This window comes from Populus alba, chromosome 6 (assembly GCF_005239225.2).
Source record: "Populus alba chromosome 6, ASM523922v2, whole genome shotgun sequence".
Taxonomy (NCBI): domain Eukaryota; kingdom Viridiplantae; phylum Streptophyta; class Magnoliopsida; order Malpighiales; family Salicaceae; genus Populus; species Populus alba.
The window spans coordinates 12,063,272-12,086,363 of record NC_133289.1 but is presented as its reverse complement, the minus strand read 5'-3'; the positions used below and the strand labels follow the sequence as shown (position 1 = coordinate 12,086,363).

At 35.5% G+C, this 23,092-nt stretch overlaps 5 protein-coding genes across 6 annotated transcripts; 1 reads left to right on the top strand and 4 right to left on the bottom strand.

Moving 5' to 3' along the window:
* Positions 1 to 322: 322 nt before the first annotated feature.
* LOC118048094 (actin) lies at positions 323 to 3,492 on the bottom strand. The gene is made up of 4 exons (XM_035057639.2): positions 2,546 to 3,492; positions 2,078 to 2,471; positions 1,354 to 1,967; positions 323 to 1,185 (listed from the first exon to the last, which is right to left on the bottom strand). Exons 1-4 carry the CDS (start codon positions 2,600 to 2,602, stop codon positions 1,120 to 1,122), a joined length of 1,131 nt encoding a protein of 376 aa, XP_034913530.1. The 5' UTR covers positions 2,603 to 3,492; the 3' UTR covers positions 323 to 1,119.
* A 148-nt stretch (positions 3,493 to 3,640) lies between these two features.
* On the bottom strand, positions 3,641 to 5,799 carry LOC118048095 (uncharacterized). The gene is made up of 6 exons (XM_035057640.2): positions 5,404 to 5,799; positions 5,218 to 5,325; positions 4,890 to 5,051; positions 4,631 to 4,802; positions 4,095 to 4,168; positions 3,641 to 3,996 (listed from the first exon to the last, which is right to left on the bottom strand). Exons 1-6 carry the CDS (start codon positions 5,746 to 5,748, stop codon positions 3,916 to 3,918), a joined length of 942 nt encoding a protein of 313 aa, XP_034913531.1. The 5' UTR covers positions 5,749 to 5,799; the 3' UTR covers positions 3,641 to 3,915.
* Positions 5,800 to 8,898: 3,099 nt separating this feature from the next.
* On the bottom strand, positions 8,899 to 12,265 carry LOC118048096 (pollen receptor-like kinase 3). 2 transcript variants are annotated; one of them, XR_004687428.2, is made up of 3 exons: positions 10,585 to 12,265; positions 9,245 to 10,091; positions 8,899 to 9,078 (listed from the first exon to the last, which is right to left on the bottom strand). XR_004687428.2 is itself a non-coding variant. In XM_035057642.2 (2 exons), exons 1-2 carry the CDS (start codon positions 11,906 to 11,908, stop codon positions 9,523 to 9,525), a joined length of 1,893 nt encoding a protein of 630 aa, XP_034913533.1. In that variant the 5' UTR covers positions 11,909 to 12,265; the 3' UTR covers positions 9,098 to 9,522. The 2 variants fall into 2 exon arrangements, 1 of the variants encoding a protein (XP_034913533.1); XM_035057642.2 differs by lacking the exon at positions 8,899 to 9,078 and having other exon boundaries at positions 9,098 to 10,091.
* A 135-nt stretch (positions 12,266 to 12,400) lies between these two features.
* LOC118048097 (photosystem I chlorophyll a/b-binding protein 6, chloroplastic) lies at positions 12,401 to 14,069 on the bottom strand. Its single transcript, XM_035057643.2, has 5 exons — positions 13,911 to 14,069; positions 13,607 to 13,768; positions 13,373 to 13,410; positions 12,694 to 13,208; positions 12,401 to 12,609 (listed from the first exon to the last, which is right to left on the bottom strand). The coding sequence occupies exons 1-5, from the start codon at positions 13,961 to 13,963 to the stop codon at positions 12,592 to 12,594; spliced, it is 786 nt and encodes a 261-aa protein (XP_034913534.1). The 5' UTR covers positions 13,964 to 14,069; the 3' UTR covers positions 12,401 to 12,591.
* Positions 14,070 to 16,922: 2,853 nt separating this feature from the next.
* LOC118048098 (probable polygalacturonase) lies at positions 16,923 to 22,586 on the top strand. Its single transcript, XM_035057644.2, has 5 exons — positions 16,923 to 17,594; positions 18,703 to 18,823; positions 19,823 to 20,071; positions 20,837 to 20,990; positions 21,769 to 22,586. Exons 1-5 carry the CDS (start codon positions 17,157 to 17,159, stop codon positions 22,292 to 22,294), a joined length of 1,488 nt encoding a protein of 495 aa, XP_034913535.1. The 5' UTR covers positions 16,923 to 17,156; the 3' UTR covers positions 22,295 to 22,586.
* Positions 22,587 to 23,092: the final 506 nt, after the last annotated feature.

Sequence of the window (23,092 nt, the reverse complement as noted above, 5' to 3'; positions counted from 1 at the left end):
TAAAAAAAATATAATCCTATTCAAAAATAGAAGAGTTTCTTAATAAAATACCTAATCAAAAGTAAAATGTTAGACTAAGGTTCACATATGTATAAATAGAATAAGAATTTAGCTTTTATTAGGATTTAATAAATCTCTTTATTGATACTAATATCTATATATTATTAAAATTACTTATGTAAATATGTGTATTATAAATGATGGTGAGTCCCACATTCTCAGTTTCTTGCAAATTTATTTATCTTCTCTTTCCCCTAAAGGGTTTTATTGCTCTTTTTATTTATTTATCTTTGTTGCTTTCTTTACTTTTTCTTAAAGTCTTTTTGCTAACGTATTCTCCCTTGAACATCTTGTATTTTCTTTACACGGCGGTTCTTGTAGAATATTTTATTATTATTGAGGTTTTAAGATCTAGATTGATTCTCAGCATTCCTGTTTCTGCAGCTAATTTTTTTGACTGTCTTGTTCGGCATCACACTATGAACGGAATCTATTCAGCTAAGATAGTATATCAAATTGCCCTATCTACTCTTGCCTCTGCTCCACCTGCGAACACCTCTCGTTCAGACCAAAATGGAAGCAGACATGGTCTGTTCATGTCCCTACTCAGCTGAGAACTTTCATTTTGCGACCTGTTGTGGACACGTGGCAAATGAAGGGAGGGGAAGTGGGTTTATCTGTTAGCTTTGAGAATGGGATTGCAACCCGAGCATAAAAGGTCCTAGGATATTTTACATGAAAGCGATATATTCTTTAGGGAAATAAAATTTGATTTTTATAGACTAGACAGATTTTTTAAAAAATTATTATATCCAATAGATCTTTTTCTATCATTCTAAGCACTTCCTTAATGGACTCCTCCCTCTTTAGGAACCATGAAGGTCAATTTTGGTGGCGCTTACTCCTCTTGCAAATCTGGTGCAGTCGTCATTGAGGCTAGAGATCATTACGGTGCTGTTTGTGTAGCTAAGAGCAGGTACTTACCCTTTGCTTTAGATGCCCAAACTGTGGAAGCTTTTGCTTTAAAGGATGCTGTCATGTCACCTTGGCCAGTAAATTTCAACAGCCGGTTCTCATTGAAGGTGATGCTAAATTCCTCGTTGAAGCTGTGAGACTGATTCAGAAACATTTCATGTGCACAATGGAAGATCCAGACTCCATATACTCCTCCTTGGATATCCACATCTGCAAGAGAACCCACCATGAAAAGTTAAACATGAAATTACACCATGCATTTATAACACCAATGAACTTCGCAGAAGATTAACGCTACATCTCTCTGCTTTCATATGGAGATTCATATGGAGCTTGGTAATGGTATCTATTATCTCAGATTGATTTGTCAGAAGGTACCTGCTGAAAGGTGCTTAAAGAGCCCAAGATGGAGCCACCAATCCAAACACTGTACTTCCTCTCTGGTGGAGCAACCACTCGTACCCTCACACCAGGGGGCGCCAATGAGCTGACCTCTTTGGCCAACCTTTCAGCGAGGCCTGGTATCACAGTGGTACCCCCACTAAGCACCACATTCCCAAACATCTCTCTTCTGATGTCTACATCACACCTGCTGATTGACCTCACCACAATCTCATGCACACCACCTGATTCCATTCCTACTCTACTCGGATCAAACAGAACTTCCGGGCACTTGAACTGCGCAGCTCCAATTGTTATGACTTGTCCATCCGGCAATTCATATTGTTTGTCTAGTGCTGCACTTTTCCTTGATGTTTCAAGCTCTCTTTCAAAATACATTGCCACGTAGGAAATTCGCTCCTTGATGTCTCTAGCAATTTCTTTCTCAGCTGTAGAGGTGAAAATGTAGCCGTCTTCAGCTAGGATTTTGGTGAGGTAGTCCGTAATTTCCTTTCCTGCCAAGTCAAGTCTATGGATGGCGTGTGGCAGCGCATAGCCCTCGTATATTGGAACTACATGTGTCACACCTTCTCCAGAGTCCAAAACAATACCTGAAACACATTTTGCAAGACAGAAATGAATCCCTCTCCACATGCATTTAAAATGTCATAGCATTTCATTGTATCTCTCTTGAGAGTTGAGAGCATTGCTTCCATCGTACCTGTAGTTCGGCCACTGGCATACAAGGATAAAACCGCCTGGATGGCTATATAGGTTGCAGGAATGTTAAAACCTTCAAACATGATCTCCACCATCTTCTCTCTGTTAATTTTGGGATTGAGTGGAGCCTCTGTTAAAAGAACAGGATGCTCCTCTGTGGAGACTCGGAGCTCCTGATCAAAGGTATGCTCCCAAACGCTTTCAATTCCTTCCCAGCATCTCACAATTCCATGATGTATGGGGTAGCTTAAACTAAGAACTCCACGCCTTGCTTCTGCTTCGTCTCCAAAATACATATCCTTTTGTCCCATGCTGACCATTGCATGCTTGTTTCGTGGTCGGCCTATTAAATTGGGGAATACCACACATGGAACATCATCACCGGCAAAACCAGCCTGAAACGGAAAATTTTGTTCAACAAACTTTATAATTTTGGAGGAAAAGAACACGGCGTTTCTGATTCAATTACCTTCATTAAGCCTGATCCATTGTCGCAGACAATTGGCCTGCTTTCTAAGAAATCCATGCCTGTGCTATGAAAACTCGATCAAGATGATTGATAGAGAATATCTGTAGAAGGTTGAGAGTACACGGACATGTGTGATATTTAAGAAGAGGATGCGATGGAAGAGAACGGCGGTAAACTCTAACTTTAGGATGAATCTTAGAATAACCCACTTCCGGTTGCTTCCAGTGAATGGCAGCATATTTACAAGACTAGGTTGAAAGGCACCTTTTACGTACCCATCGTCTCTCATCGGAGGTGATTTTGCTTGATTTATGCTCACATCATCGTATTTTTTCGGCCATGGATAGTTTGTGCACACAGTACAGAATATGTCAGGAAAGGGCGTTCCAAGAATTAACTTTCTAAAATGTTTAATATTCAGCTGTACGTATTAAGCCTTGACCGCATCACCGACCATATCACCGTACACCTTCTCGCCACATGCATGACCAAACCTAACAGAAAATAAACAAGAACTCTCGATCTCCTGAAAAGTAAGAGAAATCGACGTCTGAACTGGGTTTTATTTCTGATTGATTTACTAATAATAGTTGCTTGAACAGCGAGCTTATAGTTTACTACTGTGTCTGTTGACTTCCTGGTTTCTCCAGCAGAGTTTCATTAATTGCTGAGAGTACTGGAGATTTTGAAAGACTTTGCATTCCCAGGATAGTAAAGGGTTCTATAAACAGAGGTTCCACCATGATGAAGGTAATGTGAGCTGATTTCTAAATTGTTGTGGCTCGAGTTTGGCTTATATCTTCAAGAGCATACGGTGTTCAAGTGATAAATGCGGCAAGGAAAATGTGAGAAATTGGATCCGTAGACTACTGAGACCAAATGGTGAGGAGAAGACACAGATTTGACTTTGGGAAAAAGGCAGGAAGCAGAAGGGAGCTGCTTCCTTCCCCCCCACTTGTCTGACCTCATCCACATTCAAAACAGTCAGGTAATCTGATTGAACAAACTATCATCAGGATAAGTGAATTTTCAAGGTGCAATGTAAATATAAATGCATCTCATTATCAATCAACAAAAATAATTGCTGCGAGGTAGTTGCTTTTGAAGATGGAAAGAAAATTTATTTCCTGTAAGATCATTTTGATCTTTAACTTCTTGCTGTTGAAAGGATAAATAATCAATTCCTACAGGGCTGGAAATTCGCTACATGGTTGACCTCGGACAACAACCTCAGATATTAAGAGTAAAAATTGTAAAACCACTAAAGGTACTTCAAAATGAAGACATCTTCTCCTAGTTTGAATCTCTTATCATAGGCGATAACATTATAAAGGGTAAGAAAGTGAGAACGTGTGACATTGATACATAGTTCACCTCTGAAAAACTCTCCCCACAAATCCTTGGAAAGAGTTCCCCATTCCAGCACCAACAGCTTCTGCCATATACATTGCCTGCAGTAAAGCAACCACATTACCTTACCCTCCCAAGAAAGGCCAAAATTCCAAAAATAAGTTGATATAGAACACCATAGAAAACTAAAAGAGACTACCTCCTGAATGCTTTTCTTGAGATCAAAAGCATCTTTCACTCGATCCTCTAGGAATGCCCATGTATCGCGAAAATCTGTCAGAAAAATTAAGGTAACCAAATAAACTATTATATATAAATCCATTTTGATATAAATAGCTGGAGTATCTTCCTCGATCAAAAACTGTTCTGATGGAAGGGAGATGAAGTGAGGGCTTCTAAAATGGAAAAGAAATGAATGAGAGCAGTGTTATTTCTTCTACCTTCAGCCAGGATTCTCACTAGCTTATTCTTAATTTGATCCAGGAAGAAAAAAATCTCATGTCATATGAAGAAAGATTACAGGACTCAACTAAAAAGCTATACCACTGCTCGTCACAGTTCTTTTGCAGAAAACATTCATAATGATCACAGTAGAATATACTTTACAAGCCCACTGGAAGAAGAAAGTCATTTTTATATCAATTAATGCTAACAAAACAGGTAAAGACGAACCTAAAGAACAAAACAAAAATGAAAATCTATTTCACAATGACAAGTTAAGTGAGAGAAATAAACCTGGTGAGCTATCAGTGAGCATGTAAATCTCTGTTGTTGAGTATATTCCTCCAAGGACAGTGCGCTTCACATACCAATCTATATCAGAGCCCTCATCACCAATAGCATGCCAGATCTCATCAACCAGCATTGCACGCTGCTTAAAACTTGTCGGAGCATTTGATGGGTATGCCTGCAAGCCATAAAATAGAGGTATTTCTGAATTAAACTCCAACAAGTCATCTTAGCAGTACAGCAAGAAAGGGAAATTTTTTCATACTTGGATGCTAAGGACTTGGGGCCATTTCGATATATACGGAGATTGCATTTCAAGACGAATCTTGAGGAGCTTAGAGATGCGGTCACTAGGCACCAAATTTTGTAACCCCTCTCCAGAGTCAATTCTATCAATAAGCTTTTGTAAGCACTCATCCATGAAAAACTGAACAGGGAAATATAAATACAAGTCAGCATCGCAATCTAATGCCTACAGTTGAGGAGTGACCATTAATTTAATTTCGAAACATATAAATGCTATGCAACATATAGCTAAAATTGAATAGGAAAAGAAGGAAAAAATTGCTAATCATCAAGTTTAAGAAAAGGACCTCAACTAGGGCAGCCTCTTTTCTAGGAAATGATCCAACAATTGAAGGAGAAACGCCCACATCTCTTGCTCCAGCAATCATAGCTTCTTCACTCCATCCCAACCTTAACTGCATTGCCCATTTTTAAAAAAATTTGTTACACAAAAAAATAAAAAAGTTACATTAATTAATTTTAAGGATTCGTACCACGTGGTGAAGGGAGGCTTCAAGAACTCGAGCTTGCTGTTCTTCGTACTCAATCCTCGGTCTCTGCCTCTCCTGCCGTCGTCGACCATCCTCAGCCGTTGATGATGCTGACCAGTCGGATGACGACGTTGATTCTGATTGATTAGGGAATTCTAGATTAGCACGTGGGGTTTGGTTTTGGTTGAAGATTGATTGAGGAAAACTATGATTGTTATTGACCGCTGTGCAATAGCGAGAGCCGATAACTGTAGTTCGGAGATTAAGATATCTGATACGGCTGTTGCTATTGTTTCTAGCAGTTGCCCCAGAAAGCAGGCGCCTTGCCAACGCCGCCGTCCTATACATTTTTGGTATGTGATCTGACTCAGATGGGGAGCGAGTGGTGGTTTTGAAGAAGAGGAAGGGAATTAAAAAATATATTTTTTCTCCATTCCACGTAGCTGCTTAATGTGATTCCACGTGTTAACTTAGCTGCCACTAAGAGAGTAAGGATAGTTGTTTTGCCACATGCCTAAGTTAAGCATTTGATTCGTTGCCAGCGCTCCGCGGGAATTAGACGTGAGAAAAAAAATTGAAAAATTAATTAAATAGAAAAAAAAAATATATATATATATATATAAAATAAATTATAGAAAATAAAAATTAAAAAAAATAGTTCCAGTTTGGTTTTTATTTAAAAAATTTTGAAACCCATTGTATAAAATCAAATCAGGACCGGTTCAACTAAAAAATTAAAAATTACGTTAACCTAAGAGGAGGGCATAAATAAAAAACTATTTTCCAAATTCTCAAACATAAAATTCATTGTTACAATTGCACGTCCCCTCTCCACCCTTCTCTCTCGATCTTTCCCATGGCTCCACCCACGGCCCACCTCTAAGATTTGCATCTTTTTGTTGTTAAAACATAAAGTTCATATTATTTCTAATGTATAAACGACAACATGTCTAGTGTTTGAATAGATTTTAAGTACAACAAACTTTTGTAATTACATTTATGTAAGTTAGTTCGATAAGTTCATATATTTTTTTTTCATATTTTCATGATTATATTTATATATGTTGTTGAGTATTTATAATTATCTTATCCGTTTTATAAATTTATTTTGATTTTTTCTTTTTATTCTATAAAAACCAGCTGAATTTAATCATAAAAAAACAAATAAAAGCTCCAAAAGTTCAGATATATATGTGTGTGTGTGTGAAGAATGTTTTTATTTATAAAAAAATTAACCTGAATTGAAAATGCTTACTCATAGTGGAATTTATTAAGAGATTATTTGGGGATTGTGGTTAAGATTAGTTTTCAAAATATTTTTTGTTTGTAAATGCACCAAAATAATTATTTATTTTTAAAATTTATTTTTAATATCAACGATCAAAACAATCTTAAAACATAAAAAAAATTATTTTAAAGTGAAAAATTAAAAATTTGCTAAAATTCCAATGCAAATATAGCCTTAAACGGGCCTAACACCCTCATTTTAAAAGTTCTAGTTCATGACTTGATATTTGAAAAAAAAAATTAATAATTAGAACCTCATCCCCATTTAGTGCTTTGTGTTTGTGCTTTTGACACGGGGTCAAATTATTTTTTTATGTAAAAAAATAATATACCACAAATTTGTTTTTTATATATAAAAAAAAATATATAAAAACATGTGACTTGAGTCATAGATCCCACTGGGTTGAATAATCTAGTTTTATTTCAATTAGACAAAAAAAAAATGACAATAAATGATTAAATTTAAAAGGAAAGTGATTAGGATAACCTAAGAAAAAATAATTTTTTTTCCAAAAAGAAACAAACAATATGTCTCAATTCATGGCCCATTAAATATGGAAGAATAAAATGGGAAAAAAAAACAACATAAAAAAATGGTTCTAGTTAATCTGAATTAGCCCAAACCTATAATCTTAATAATTAGAGTTGAGCCAACTCGGTATATCTTATCAAAATCATGACCTAAATCATAGGATTGGAATAGCTCTATAAAAAATAAAAAGAATTTTAAAGCCCTTTTAAAAAAAAATCATGTGAAACTTTTCAAATCAGTGACTTTGATCATTAAATCTAAAGGGACCTTATTTGAAAAAAAAAATATGAAATCCAATTCTCAATCAATCAAATATTAAAATATGAAATTAAAAATATATATATATATCAATAATATAAAAGGATTAGAAAAAATAGCAATTAAAATAATGAAGATCAAAATTAAAATAAAATAAATCATATATTTCATTGAAGAGTGAGATTGAAAAGAAAAAATAATTTAGAAAAAGAATCCAAAAAATCAAAAAGAATAAGGATAAAAATGACAAAAAATGAAAATAAATTTTTTGATTAATCAGGTGACATTGAAAAGAAAAATAAATTTTATAAAAGGACCAAGAAAAAAAATTAGAAATCAAAACAATAAGGATCAAATTGAAAAACATAATATCATCAATTTGGATTGAATGATGAAATTAAAAACCAATAAAACTTTTACAAAAGGGCCAGAGAAAAAATAAAAATAGAAAGAATAAGGACCAAATTGAAAAATATAATATTTGGTAAATTGGGATTGAATGATAAAATTAAAAACAAATAAAACTTTTACAAAAGGGCGAAGAACAAAAATTAAAAATTAAATGAATAAATTCTGAAGTTGAAATATCAACAAAAAAAAAAAAAGTTAAAGCTGTAATTTTCAAAAGAGAAGAAAAAAATAAAAAAAAAAAGGTCCACCAATAAGAAACCGGACCACCAAAACTAACATGTATCACTCCATATGAAAGAGGACATGACAACACTTCTAACAACATGACAAAAAAGTATTTTTGGATGTTAAGAGGCGTCATATGCACCGCCCAAAGTACACAAGTACCTCCCACATGCTTTTCCTTTTTTGTTTTTGTTTTTATATATTTAGTCAAATTCAAATTGTTCATGATTTCACATGGTAATAAACAAAAAAACATTGTGAAAAAACAAAAAAGTCCCTAACTCTAATTTTGATTTTTTTTGTTTTTAAAGGCATTTTGATCATTTCATTGTGTTTTTTAATTGTTTATTATTTTTTATATTTGATCAAATACCAAAGTACTACTCTGTTGATATTATAATAATGAAAAACCATTATAAAAAATACAAAATTACCCCTTAATACTAGTTTTGAGGTTTTTTACTTTCAATGGTATTTTATTTGTTTCACTGTACAATTAGAATAAGAAAAGACTTATTTGTTCCTGTTAATTTGATAATGATTAATAAGCCCCGTGAAAATATTTTAATACCTCCATTAAATAGTGTAAATAAATCTAGCTACATTATTTTTTAAAAGCAAATTAGTTGTTTTTAATAAATAAAAATTTATATAAATACTATAATTTTTTTATTATGAAGAAGGTTTGAACTTGTAAGTAATTGACATTGCATTTCTTTTATTGAAAGGGTATCAAGAATTGCCTTTTTCAATAATAATAATAAAAAAAAACTACATGAGTTTAGGCTGAACCCGAAAAATCAATTATAGGATAGAATTAATTTCTAAAACTACAGTGAGATTTTTAAAATCGCGGGTAATGCATGTTCGGGGTGATGCCAAGCATGTTTTAAAACCAAACTCCTGACTTCAAACTTTTTCAACCATGTTGCTGAACAGAAAGAAATTCTTGCAGATTGTCAATCCTACACGAGACATGAAATTAAGAAGAAAAAACATGATATTAACATAGCAGGAAAATGCCTAAAAAACCAACAGAAATGTACATCATAAAGAACATAATTTTTACTACAAATTTCGACCTCCTAGAAAGTCTGTCACCCGTCCTTGCGAAGAAGGAGCTCAGTATACCTTTCTGAGATGGTGGCCGCCGGCATGCCGCAAGGCTTTGCCCAAATATGAGGTGTTCTCCGCAAGAGCTTTCATTTGGGGGAATGGCTGGCAAAGGTACATCATATCCCCTTTTAAGAGAATCCAAGCACAAGTGATAAGAGCGAAGGCTGTTACCATTTTCATTACCATCATGACTTTTAAAGCGTGCATGGTTGCAGTGTTCGACCATAAAACGGAGCATGGCTCGGACGCCGGCAACCTCTCCTAGGACTTCTTCTTCGGCCTAAAGCAATGTCTCAGACTATTATTTGTTCTATTCTCCTAATTGCTTCCCTCATGTCTAACCGCTGCACTGGACTACTCTCGATGCAAGCTTCCCCAATTCGGAGTAACTGCACCATTTGGTCAATTGAACTAGTGTTGCTCGCGATCTCAGGATCGATCAAGTCCTGCTCTCTCTTTTCAGAACTTGCTTGTAAGACCCACTGGACCACATCAGTCCCTCCCTTGCCATTGGTAAGATACTGAGAAGGGAACTTCCCTGTAATGATTTCAAGAATTATGATACCTAGACAATAGACATCAGACTTCGGAGAAATTTGCTGGTGTTGGATATATTCCGGGGACTTGTAAGCAAACATCGCTTGTGCAGCGTGGTTGGGATTGGTTAGCGGGTCCAGGGCGTAGTCAATGATTAGCGGCTCGTAGTTTTCACTTAAAAGAACATTGCTGGACTTGAGATTTCCATGTGGAAGGTCATAGGTTGCATACTCTGAATGGAGAAAACCTAATGCACTTGAGATTCCCTTGATTATCTTCAGACGTGTCGGCCAATTGAGGTCGGCATGACATGCTCCACGGTCACCTGAAGAACAATGAACTTCAGATCAGACATCGACGTGGAGGAAAATGCAGGGAAAATATTAAGAATGCTGGTTTTGCTAATCCAATAAAAAGAAAGTGTTGGTTCTACTCCACAAAATTTAGAACAGAGGCCACTTGACAAGGTGAAAGGAATAAATTTGAAAGCCTTCAAAACTATCAGAAACACAATCCTAGTAATTTGGGATTGAAGCTAGAACATATTTTCCATGATCACACACAGATCACTGTCAGCCTATCGGATGGCATGCTTTTGATGAACGGTTCAATCAATGCCTCCTCAAATCTTTCAATTCCCTCTAAAACCATCTGTATTCTTGCTTTTGTTGATTAGCATGTGATCATAATCAGTCTAGTTAATGATTATCACAGGTTTTCAATTACACAATGTTAGCATGGCAAGAGTGACAATCACATAGACAGATAAAAAAAATAGGAAAAAATATAATGGAAAAAACTTCCTGAGGATCTCATACCATGCAAGACATACAACAAGCTGCCCTTGGGCACATACTCTGATACCAACAGCTTCTCCTCCTTCCTGTAATGGTATGCCAATGGTGCCAAAATATTTTTGTGTTTTATCCTTCCAAACCGTCTCATCTCAACATCAAACCCATCTTTCCCTAACTTATTCATCTCCCTCATCCTCTTCACCACCACTGACAATCCATTTGTCATGACAGCCTTGTATGCAGACCCCAACCCTCCATTTCCCAACACTTCTGCTGCTGCCTTCATCAAATCAGGCAATCCAAATGCACCCTTTTCATCGTTAATCATGATCAGATCACCCATACCATTCTTGCTTCCGTGAGAGGAACCCTTCCGGGAAGAGTCAAAGCCTCTCCGAGTACTCCCTTCAGCTGGCTTCTTAATTGAGCGTACGCGCACAGGAATCATCTCATCAGGTGTTTCTTTCTCCAAAATACTGAAATCATCGTCTGTATCCTTCTTCCTCCCAGTAAAGGCAGCGATAATTAAAATACCCATCACTACTAGAACTCCGATTCCAATTGCCAATTTGGTATGACCGTCTGAATTAGCGCTTTCTTTTTTTTCTTCAACAGCAGGTTGAGGCAAAGATTCTGCAACCATTGAGGAGCAATCCCTGTCAAGTTGCTTCCCACAGAGTCTGTCATTTCCTAGAAATGATTCGTTACTGAATTTGGAAAAGCTATCGGGGATCTCTCCTTCAAGTTTGTTGTGTGAAAGGTCCAGGGAAGTTACCGTCGGGGGTGTTCTCAACGGAGGGATTTGTCCAGAGAATTGGTTGCCTTCGAGATGCAGTTCCAATAGATGCGGTAAACTCATTAATGAAACAGGTATATTCCCTGTGAAATCATTATTAGACAGCCAAACTTTCTTTAAAGATGTCATGGAGGAAAAGAAATCATTTGGTATTTGGCCTGAAAACTTGTTGTGAGACAACAAGAGTAATTTCAGTGCACCCAATTTATTGAACGCTGGGATTTGACCGGAGAAAGAGTTGTTCTTTAAACTGAGGGTTCGAAGAGCACGGAGTTGTTGCAATGCCTCAATATCAATTGTTCCTGACAGACCAAAGTCTGAGAGATGGAGACCTGTGATGAGACCACCAAAACAAATGATACCAGCCCATCTCTTAACACAAGGAGAGGAGCGTGAATCCCAATCATCCAATGCCTCAGCGTTGGTGAAAGAGCTCTTGACCTTGAGGAGAGCCTCGTTTTCTGTCAAGGAAAATGCAAGTTTGGAGAGGGAGAAGGAGAAGGTGAGGAGGGAAAGCACGAAGACGGTACGAGTACGAACAGCAGCCATTGCCAAGCCGGAAATGTCAGAAAATCCCGGATAGAAACCTGCCACTGTTCGGAAGGATTTCGTGGGTCTCTAGATCTCTTTGGTCGCTTATTGTTTTCCTTTTGTTTAGCTTGGGTTTGAGAGGGTGTGTCATGTTGACTTTTCTGTGCGGCTTTGAGGGAATTGTTGATTAGGCTAGCAAGTATTGTTATTTAGATTCTAAGAATAGAATTCCAAATTAAAGAGGTACAGCCGTCTTATAGAGGAGAAATGATTCATGGTGTTGAGAGACATCTGCAACAATCGTTGACCCTGTCAATTACTTGATGAGCTGCCAAATTTATCAAGACATTGTGCCATTGATTTAGCATCACTGGTTTTGTATCTGCGCTCATTTGATGGTTGTCAAGAGCAGATTGTCGAACCAGTAATCGTGCTTAAAGTTTTCTATTTAGATCCTTTTTTTAGTGGAACAATCTGCTTTCCATCGATGCAATCGTTCGAGTGCAGGGATTGCCCAAGCACATTACTTGTCATGTCATTTAATCAGCTTGAATACTTGCAAAATGAAAGATTGAAACAGGATACAAGCTCAAGAAATAACTAAACTCTTTGCATTCACAACTCTCATTACCAATCCTGGCTTTCTGTTCAACTGCATCGGAAAGTTTCTTTGCTCAACTAGCCCTTCCAAGCCCTTGCATTTAGTGAGATGTGAAAGCCTGCAGCCATGAATAATAATTAAATCTTCTTCTTCAATGATGATAACCAGTGGTTAATGAATATGATCAGGTATAGAGTATTACAGAAAATATGTTGCAGTGACCAGGATCTGCAATGTGAGCCATCAAATTATCAAGAGGGCCTTCTCCAGTGTAAATGGCCTGGAACCAAAAACCAACAAATGCTAGCATAGCAAGACGCCCGTTCTTTATCTCTTTAGTCCTTATTGCCATTACAGGTTCCGGCGACCCTCTACCCCAATTCCAGGGATCAAACCAGAGGCCACCGGGGTAGCCAATATCTGGCTTCGGTTTAGTTTTGTGTGGTAATTTAGGATCTATATCAACACACCCTGGCTTAATCATATCAGCCCATCTTCTTCCCTCAACCCAACCCATCAGGATTAACTGCACTGCAAACAAGGTTGTAGGATCTGCAAAGTATTCTCGAGTGCCAGCATCAAACCAATTGAAATTATCAATAAAGCCTAGTCTTTCTAGCCATTCTGGAATGAGAATGCCTGCTGCGGCTAGCATTGCCCACCTGCCATGTATTAGCTCAGCTTGTGCGAACCATTTAAGCAACTCTGGATCAGACCCTGAAATACATGATGCATGATGATGGATATCAACAACTAATATAACTACTTTATGGAGGGTGGAACAAGATCAAAAAGCCTTATAAAACTTTGGAAAAAAACAACTTGAACGTTCAGTCAACAGTTCTGGAAGATGCTTCAGTGAGATGTTCGGTTCCGCTTACCTAATCCAAGCGGGTCGAAGCCGAAATCTCCAGGAAGGCTTCATTTAACACAAAGAAAGAGTTAATGTTTCAAAAATCATATTTCACTAATTATGAATACAGTTATCGAAAACAAAAAGAAAAGAAAGGGAAAAATCATCAACCCAACCGATATTTAGCAAACTGGTTTTGCAGACAGAGCAGTGTACCGAGAAATGTGTCTGTACAAGATAGCGTAAAATAAAGTAACGTTACCTTCCGTCGAGCCATTCAGGTGGTGAGCTACCAGGGAACCACAATGGCCTATCCGGAGGGAGCGGTTCACATACACTTGAAACCCCTTTTGTTGCATTTACTCTAACTTTCACTGCCTGGCATTTTTCAATTTTCCCCAGCAAGGATTTTTGAGGTTTATCCCTGTTTACCCAAACAGAAAGCGCTGTAAATCAGTAAGCAATTTGAATCAAGTTCAGATATAAATTGATTAATGTCAGATATAATTAAGCATCCAATATTAAACAGCATGAAAGAAAATGGAGAAGAAATGATCGGTGATCACCTTGTCCTGGTTGGAAGGCTTGACAATGAAGAAGAGGCAAAGTTCAGAGCCATGGATGACCGACCAGACCAATCCAGAGCTGGGAGCTGACTGTCTCTTGATTTAAGCAGGCTACCTCAGCTTATCCATCCTGTAAAGATACATGGATGAGCGCACTTCTTTGCATGCAAGTAAAGAACCGATTGTAACTTGACACGTGTACAGGATAAATGACTCTAACTCTGCGCATTCTAGGCCCTTTAGCCTGTCCTACAGTCCAAGACTTTTGTGTACTGACGCCTGACCTCGTCTTTTTTTGGGCTTGGGCCCGTATGAGATTGAATATAAATAACTACTACTACTATTATTATTACTATTATTATTAACTATATACTAAATAAAGATATAGGCTTTTCATTATGCATCCACAGTCCACCCACACACATTTCTTGTTCACTCCACTATTTAGGATATTTTTCTATTATAGGTCCCTAAAATTCTTATAGTTGTCCACTTTGGTCACTAAAACTTGTATCCTTTTAATTGTGTCCTTTTAAGTTCTGTTTTATGTATTTTTATGCACTTAGATCCTTTTCAAATTCTTTTATCCTGCTTACCTTTTATATCTTAACATATTATGCCATTAGATTAGCGATCAATTCTATGAATTTGAATTTGACATTGTGTTTAGTATGTTTAGGTCTTCATTTTCATTTTTTTTTTCATTTGAGTTCCTAAATATTGAGAGGTGAGAGAGAGAGAGTTATTAAAAAGAGAAGAAAAAAAAGTAGTTTGTTAGCCATAATTGAATAATAAAAAAATTAATATCAACGTCATTGAGTTTTTCTTAACATAAGAAGTTTCATCAAGTTTTTTTTTTTTTTTGCTAAAAATAAATAGACTAGATCTCAAAAATAGAATTCATTTGATTAAATTCTAGGTTTTTTTTATTTATTGAAATGTTTTTTGATGTTAGGATGTTTCTTAGGTGTATTCACTTGAAAATAAAATTTATTTAAAAATAAGTTCTTAACATTCTAAAACCTATACCTTGAACATTTTCTAACCACTCAAATGATCAGAATCTTTACCAACAAATGATGTAACATTTTTAGAGAAAAAGAAAAGTGTACAACATGCGACCTTGCAAGCCACGTGCAACTAGGGTTTTTTTTCCGGCCAATATGAGGGCTCAACTTTCAAGTGTAACATATCTGGCCACTTTTGATCTAGTTCTTTAGTTTTTTTTTTTCCTTTAAGTCTTTATTCCTTAAATCTTTATTACAAATAAATAATTAACATTATGTTTAAAATATTATTCCATTGGGTACTATTCAAATTTTCATGTGTTTTCAAATAAAATTATAGCATTTTTTTTATAATATTAGTAGTTATTGTTTTTATTATTATATATAAATCTAATATGAAATTATTTTTAATTTTTTTATGAAAAATATTCAATAAAAATAAAATTTGTGATGGTGGTAATATTTATTATTTTTATTATAATTTTCTTATAAAAAAACATTTCAAATTAATTACCTTTTCTTTTAATTGCATATAAAATAAGGAGATAAATTTCAAGTATTTTTTAATTAAAACTTGCTTTTCAGATAATGATATTTTTTTTATTTAAAAACAATACTTCTGATAAAAAAAGAAAACATTTTTTCGTTACAAAAAAAATGCATCAATAAGAAAATGTTGTTTAGGTTGATGAGATAGATTTTTTCCTATTTTTTTTATATTATTGAAATAAAAAAAAAGGAATAATTTTAATTGCATTTACTGTTGTTTAAAAAACACGCTACTGATAACAAAAATGTTGCTATAGAAAAGGGATGAATAAGAAAAAAAAAATTAGTTTAGTAAAATATTTTTCTTTTCAATAATTAAAATCATAGCCTTTCATACAAATATCTATTTTAACTGTAAAAGACATAAATAGAAATAGATTTCAAAAACTACCTCGTGGCTTCGTGGATAAAATGAAAGGAATAAACGAGATACAATATTTCAACAACTCCACTCATTGTTCCCTTTACTCTAAGCACCATGAATTACACTATTCATTTTTATAATACATTTTTCGGTCATTGAACTTTATTTTTGTGCAATCTCATCCTCCCAAGTTATATTAGATGGTTTTATATGTTGAGGTATACCAGCAGTTCGCTTGTCCATTAAAGGTACAATTATTTCCTTCTTTAAATTTTTTTTTTTTTTTGTTAAAGTAGTTGCAGATATCTCACTATCTATTGATAGTTCAGTATTAAGTCGTTTAGTATTCATTAAAATCTACAAAAAATTATATTCATTGTAAAAAAAAAAAAATTCAATTTTCAATTATGTCGTTAGATAAATCCAAATTTATTTAGGATTTATATTTAAATTATTTAAAAATAAGATATTCTTTATAATTTTAAATAATTATTTACAAATTAGGCTATCACAAACTACAAAATATCCATTTGTCTAGAATATAATGAGAATCCACGTGTAATACCTACTTTCATCTGATCGCAACTCTCCACCAGTAATACCTACCTGGTTGCATCTTGTACATGTCTTCCTTGGCAATGTCCATGTCTCCTTGATGGTGAAGTGTTTTTTCTGGGGAAAAAAAACTAAGAAAAGAAAAGAAAAGGGAATAAGAAAACAGTCATTGCAAAATATGCAAATTAGCAAGGCATTAGCTAGTGTTAGATTTTTCAATATATATATATAATATATAAATTCAAGCGGAAATAATAAATTTAATATTTAGTAAGAATATTAATTATTTTAAAATTGTTTTAGAGTTTTTATAGAATATTATCTGAAAATAAAATATTCTTTATTACTTTAAATAATTATTTAAAAACTAAGTTATCAAAAACCACAAAACATTCAATATATCTAACACCAATAATAATCCACGAAATTATCAATAAAAAATCTCCAAAATCTTTTTAAAAATTCCTATAAATATTGTATTCTGGTTCCAGCAAATAATATCAATGGACTATAAACAAAGTGGAGCTGGGGTGTTCAAAAATAAAAGTAGAAAAATCAAACTTGTAACGAACACACTCCATAATAGATCACTCAACAAATCCACACCTGTTTCTGATATTAACATCTCACCCAATCCAATCTCTCCACTCTACAGCTCTCTCCCTCCCTCTCCCAACGAACCCATATCAAAACCTCAAAAGAATTTAGATCCGTCCATGTACTACAAAAATCTCAGATTTCCAATTCTAAATCGATAATTTCTCATTGAGGATGGTAGAGACTGTAGCACCGCCCCCGAGCAGTCGTTTCAATTACAAAAGGCTTGAACTAAAACGCTGCCTTCCTGCTTTTTTATCTTCTCACAAAACTCTCTTTGGTCTCCTCTGGATCGCCGCATTCGCCTCCGTCTTTCTATGGAAACGGAATCCCATTGGTGCTGGGTTCGCCGTTTTCTGGAGAGGACCCCTCCGCCCCATGCCTCAACTGCGTCCCGTGGCTTTCAATTTGACGGATTTTGGTGCCGTCGGTGATGGTGTTACTGTAAATACCGAGGCTTTTGAGAGGGCAGTTTCGGCAATCTCGAAATTGAGCAAGAGAGGTGGTGGCCAACTTAATGTGCCTCCAGGGAGATGGTTAACGGCACCGTTTAATTTGACTAGTCATATGACTCTCTTTCTTGCTGAGGGTGCTGTTATACTTGGAATCCAGGTTTATTCACTAACTCTTTAATTGGTATCAATCACAGCCTTGATTTTTATCTTACATTAGTCGTAATTTGTTTTTTTTTTTTTTTCAAATGTGGAAAGTTATGTTGTTGGTGGTGGTGGTGGTTGGGCCGTCGGGGGGCTTCTTCTTCTTGTTGTTGTTAATAAAAAAAAGCTTTGGGATTCTAGCTAGCTAATCAGGCCTGTAAATAAGGGATGAATTTTTATTTTTTTTAATTTCAATAATTATCTAATGATTTTGATTCAAGAAATAAAAATATAAGGGAGTGTTAGGTGGCTGGGGTGGCCGAGTTTATTTAATGAATAGATTTTCTAGTAGAATGTGGTTTACGTGTGATTTAATATATAATCTGTGATTATCGGCCTTTGGAGGGAGTGTTTCAATATCTAGTTTAAATGGAATCTTATGGAGGACTGTGGATTAGTTTGACATGCTTGAGTTGAATACTTGGACTCTTGGAGGGAGTTTTTTTTTTTAAATAAATTATTTATGGTCGTGTGTGCAAAGAAATAATGGCTATATGCAGAATCTACTTGCTTATGGAATCTGCATAGGTGGAAAGATTCATGATGCACTTGAACTTGCAATAGGGTCAAACAAACATTTACCAAGTTACCTTCTGACTGTGTTTGAGGGAGGGCTTGTTATGCCTTGTTGTCTAAATAACTGTTTAGCTAGGGACAGGGAGAGTGAGTGAGAGTAGATTTAACAAGTTATAATTATTATCATGACAATGCAAAGACATGTCCCTAATTTAACTATTGAAGCTTATTGTCCTTGGGAACATGATATGTTGCAAGTATGAATATCAAGTTTATTGTTTTCAAAATTCAATTTCAACTGTGAACAAGTACTATGAAGTTATCGACCATATAAGCTTCTACTAAATGGTCTGCGCTATTAACATGACAGCTTACCAATTTTTAGTCTCCCAAATAGTTGGAAACTTCTTCATAGTTTTTAACAGAAGTTGCTTATTTAACTAGGTTTCAATGATTCAATTTTTGAACTTTCAATCATTTTTTTTATTTTTTATTTTATTTGAAGTTATTGCTCATTTAAGACATGCCCCCTTGCCTGATATTCGCAGGATGAGAAGTATTGGCCTTTAATGCCTGCATTGCCTTCATATGGGTATGGGAGAGAGCATCCTGGACCTCGATATGGAAGTTTAATCCATGGTCAAAACCTCAGAGATGTTGTTATAACTGGTTAGTCTATTCAACTTCCATCAAAAGTATGCTCAAACCTCAAGTCTAGCTTTTAACTTTGTAAGTGTTTAACAAGTTGTAGCCTCATCTTGAAGATCACTCGTGCAATGAAGATCTATATGCAAATAGAAAGAGTGATCCTCATGATGGGTTATAGAAAAAAACACAAGGAAGCAGTTTGAATAAAAAATGGAAAGTACAAAAATGTATGATCAACCTGCCGGGTAAATCATTAACTGTTGTGGAGCCGACTATTGATCCATGGTAGTGTATTATTAATCATGAAGACTGCACATATGGAATCAAAGTGAAATTTTCTTGGCCATTTTGGGTCATATATTTAAGAGAAGATGATGTGTGGTATGACCATTTTTCTGCAACTTCTGGCGTCATCATGCAATATCATTGATTATGCTAAATTTGCATAGATCTTCCACCTAGAAGTGTATTGTACAAAATAATAGTGAGCTCTTCATTTCCTTACTGAAGCATTTTGTTATTTAGAATTCTGGGCACTGTAAGCTACAAGATTACTTGGAAAGGACAATTCCTTGAATGTTAGATATGTTTGTTTCCATTTATTCAATGCCTATGCTTGGTGCCTTAACAATCCCTCCGCAAAATAAAGTGTAGCAAATAAGGACCTGAACTTGCTTCCTTTGTAACTCTGCTTAATCACAATGGGTAATCAAAGAAATTAATTAATTCTTACAATTCAAGCATTTTCGTCATATATTTTAATGAGATGTATATACAAAGCCCCAAATCAAACTGATGACTCCACTGTACAAACAGTTGATATGGTTGTTTGGTAGCCACCAGCTATATATGCATATCATTATTTCTAGTTTGAACTCTGTATAAGTTGATCCAGAAGTTAGTGGAATCTAGCTTTGGTTGTTTTTATGTTGAACATTGAGTTCATCAACATTCTGTATTTGCAAATGTTTATTCCTCGACTGGGAATGATCCTCATTTATCATTTCTGTTGATCAACAGGACACAATGGTACCATAGATGGACAGGGTCAAACATGGTGGAAGAAGTATCGCCAAAAGCTACTCAACCACACTAGGGGCCCCCTTGTGCAGATAATGTGGTCACGCGACATTGTGTTTACAAACATAACTCTGCGAGATTCCCCATTTTGGACACTTCATCCATATGACTGCAAGAATGTAACAATCAGGAATGTTACGATTCTGGCACCCATATTTGAAGCCCCAAATACTGATGGAATTGATCCTGGTAAATATTTCTGTCAATTGAGTTTTCTGCCGATGAAATTTATTTTGCAGAAACTGACTCTCTACCTTTGATGTTAACTTAACCTATAGAATTGATCAGCCTACATATTGATCTGAGCCTCTAATTTTGCACCTTGGATGAGATGCACTGCTGAGTTTTAATTGGTCGTTGACTCTATGCCAATGAAAAGAAAAGGGCTAAACTTAATTTGAAAAAAGGGTTAGCAAACAATTTTAGGGCTAAGGTGGGATGTTGGGAAAATGGTTCATTGAAGAGGGTTTTTTTTTTTCTTTGGAGTGTTTGGGTGTTTTTCAGCTCACTGACGAGCTGGTCTGGGATGATAATCAATAATGCATTCCAGATATCAAAGTAATGGTGAGATTGATTATGAGGTGCAAAATTTATTCAACTTTGATACTAAACTTTGGATCTTGTATCATTCTACATTTTCCTTTGAATTCTGTCATACTGACTTCATTCTTGTGTAATACCCTATTTACCATTGTACTAGTTAATTTTGTTTTTTCACTATCCTTTTATTTTAATGTAGGACCATGATATAATCCTGCAAGTTAGTAACTAGTAATACTTTTTCATATATTGGCTGGTTAAACTCCAAAGCCCTTGGCATCACATAGGATGTACCATCATAGCATTTTCAGCAATTTATTTATTTTGTTACTCTGAAATGCTTTTTTTGAAGTTTGTAAGCAATTTGTTCTTGCCATTCTGAATAAGGTGAACTTTAATTTTTGGCATAAATAGATTCGTGTGAGGATATGGTAATCGAAGACTGTTACATAAGTGTGGGTGATGATGCGATTGCAATAAAAAGTGGCTGGGATCAGTATGGAATTGCATATGGACGACCTTCAACGAATATTCTCATCCGTAATCTTGTAGTTCGCTCTATGGTCAGGTAAAATATCTGATGTAATTTGCTTCCAATTTGGTGTATATTTTTTGCATTATTGTTCTGGTAATTTTGCTGGAGCTAGGTTTTTTTATTGCATCCGTTTGTGCCTTCTACAAATCTTCATACCCAAGCATTATTGAATATTTCTTGTCTTTCTGTAGGCACCCCCCTTGCATGATCAAAACCTTTGAATGTGTGCATGGATGCACAGGGCCAATTTTATAGAGGATGTTTATTTATTTTTGATAATTTCAACCATTAGATTAGAAGTTTTTAGAGGAAATGTGCTCAAGTGGAGGCTCATGATTTATGCTAAACTGCACTTAATTTATTTACATGTACTATATGTATATCAGAAAATCTGCTTTTCTTCAGAACTTTACCTCACAAGTACTTCAGGTCCCATCACTATTTTTTTTCTTTTCCTGCAAAGTCTGTTGGAAGGGAACCAAGAAATTTTTTTGTTTCCAACTAAAGATGGCAACAATAGTTATTCCTCAAAGCAAATTGCCTGCCTGGTAATCTTGATGACCTGTTGTGTGGCTTTAAGCCACGTTAGAACTTCACTTGAGAAATTGTTTTAGCTGAAGCAGGGTAGCAAATCTCAATCGTTGTTGCTTGGCAATGTGCAGTGTGATTGGTTTTGGACACTCAACTGATTTGTGCATTTAGGCTTTTATCAAACAATTACTTCTATTAGATTCACATTTATGCATTTATTTTTTTAGATGGCATCTAAGATCCACCCTGACTGAAATTCCCTGTCTGGATTTTGTAACAGTGCCGGTATATCAATTGGCAGTGAGATGTCAGGTGGGGTATCAAATGTCACCGTGGAGAACCTCCTTGTGTGGAACTCAAGGCGTGCAGTTCGGATCAAGACTGCTCCTGGAAGAGGGGGGTATGTTCGACATATAACTTACAGGAACCTGACATTTGACAACGTAAGAGTTGGAATTGTTATCAAGACGGATTACAATGAACACCCTGATGAAGGTTATGATCCAAACGCTCTTCCAATACTTGGGGACATAAGCTTCACTGGAATCCATGGTCAAGGAGTTCGGGTGCCTGTTCGCATACATGGGAGCCAAGAAATTCCAGTTAGGAATGTGACTTTTAGGGACATGTCTGTGGGTTTAACTTACAAGAAGAAGCACATATTCCAGTGTGCCTATGTTCAAGGTCGTGTAATAGGGACTGTCTTCCCTGCCCCATGTGAAAACCTTGATCGGTATGACGAACAAGGAAAGCTAGTTAAGCGATCTGTCTCCCAAAACGTAACAGATATAGATTATGATTTTTGATGGTCAACTCTTCTTTCTGAAGGTCAATGACAATGTATGGCTGCATCAGACAAGCCAGACAGACCACGTTGGAGCAGTTCAACTTGTTCTTATGGTTCTTCACTTGTATATACCAGAAATTTTCAGCGGTTTATGCTTTTGTGAGGTTCTTGGAATGCACAGCATTCCTTTTCTTTTTTACACAATGCAAATCCTCCTCTTGTATGATTGTGCCAAGAGCTAGCAAGCAGTTAAATTACTCTTGTAATTCCTGTGAAATAATAACATCATAGTTCTGTCGGCATTCTCTTTATCACGGTGCATTGAGTTGGGAAGTAAAGGCGGTCATCTTTTGTAGTGACGTTTGCTACTTGTTAATTTGATAAGATTCGCAGCTTTTCACCAGATCTGATAAAGCTACACCAATCAGATGCATGGCTTCTGTTGTCTGATTTCTGCCTTGGTGATCAGGGAACTCCTAATTCCTAAGTGAACAAAACATAATTAAAAAAAAAAAAAAAAATTTTAAAGGCTGTGGCCAAGATATTGCGGCAACCTCAAAGATTTTTTTTTTTTAGTTTAACGTGTTCGGGCCAGCTTGTGAAGTTGCAGTAATTTAATGAATATTTTTTTTAAAAAAATAAGTTCTTGACTAAGCTATTTCTCTTAAAAAAAAAAAAAAATTAGGAACTGTGGTGTTATGATGTAGCATTTGGTAACAGAAATAATGCAGGACACTGTATGGCAGGGGCAAGTTTTCTTTTCAAGAATTATTTCCATTTTGAATCACTTTGCCTCCCAACAATCCATAGTGTAGCA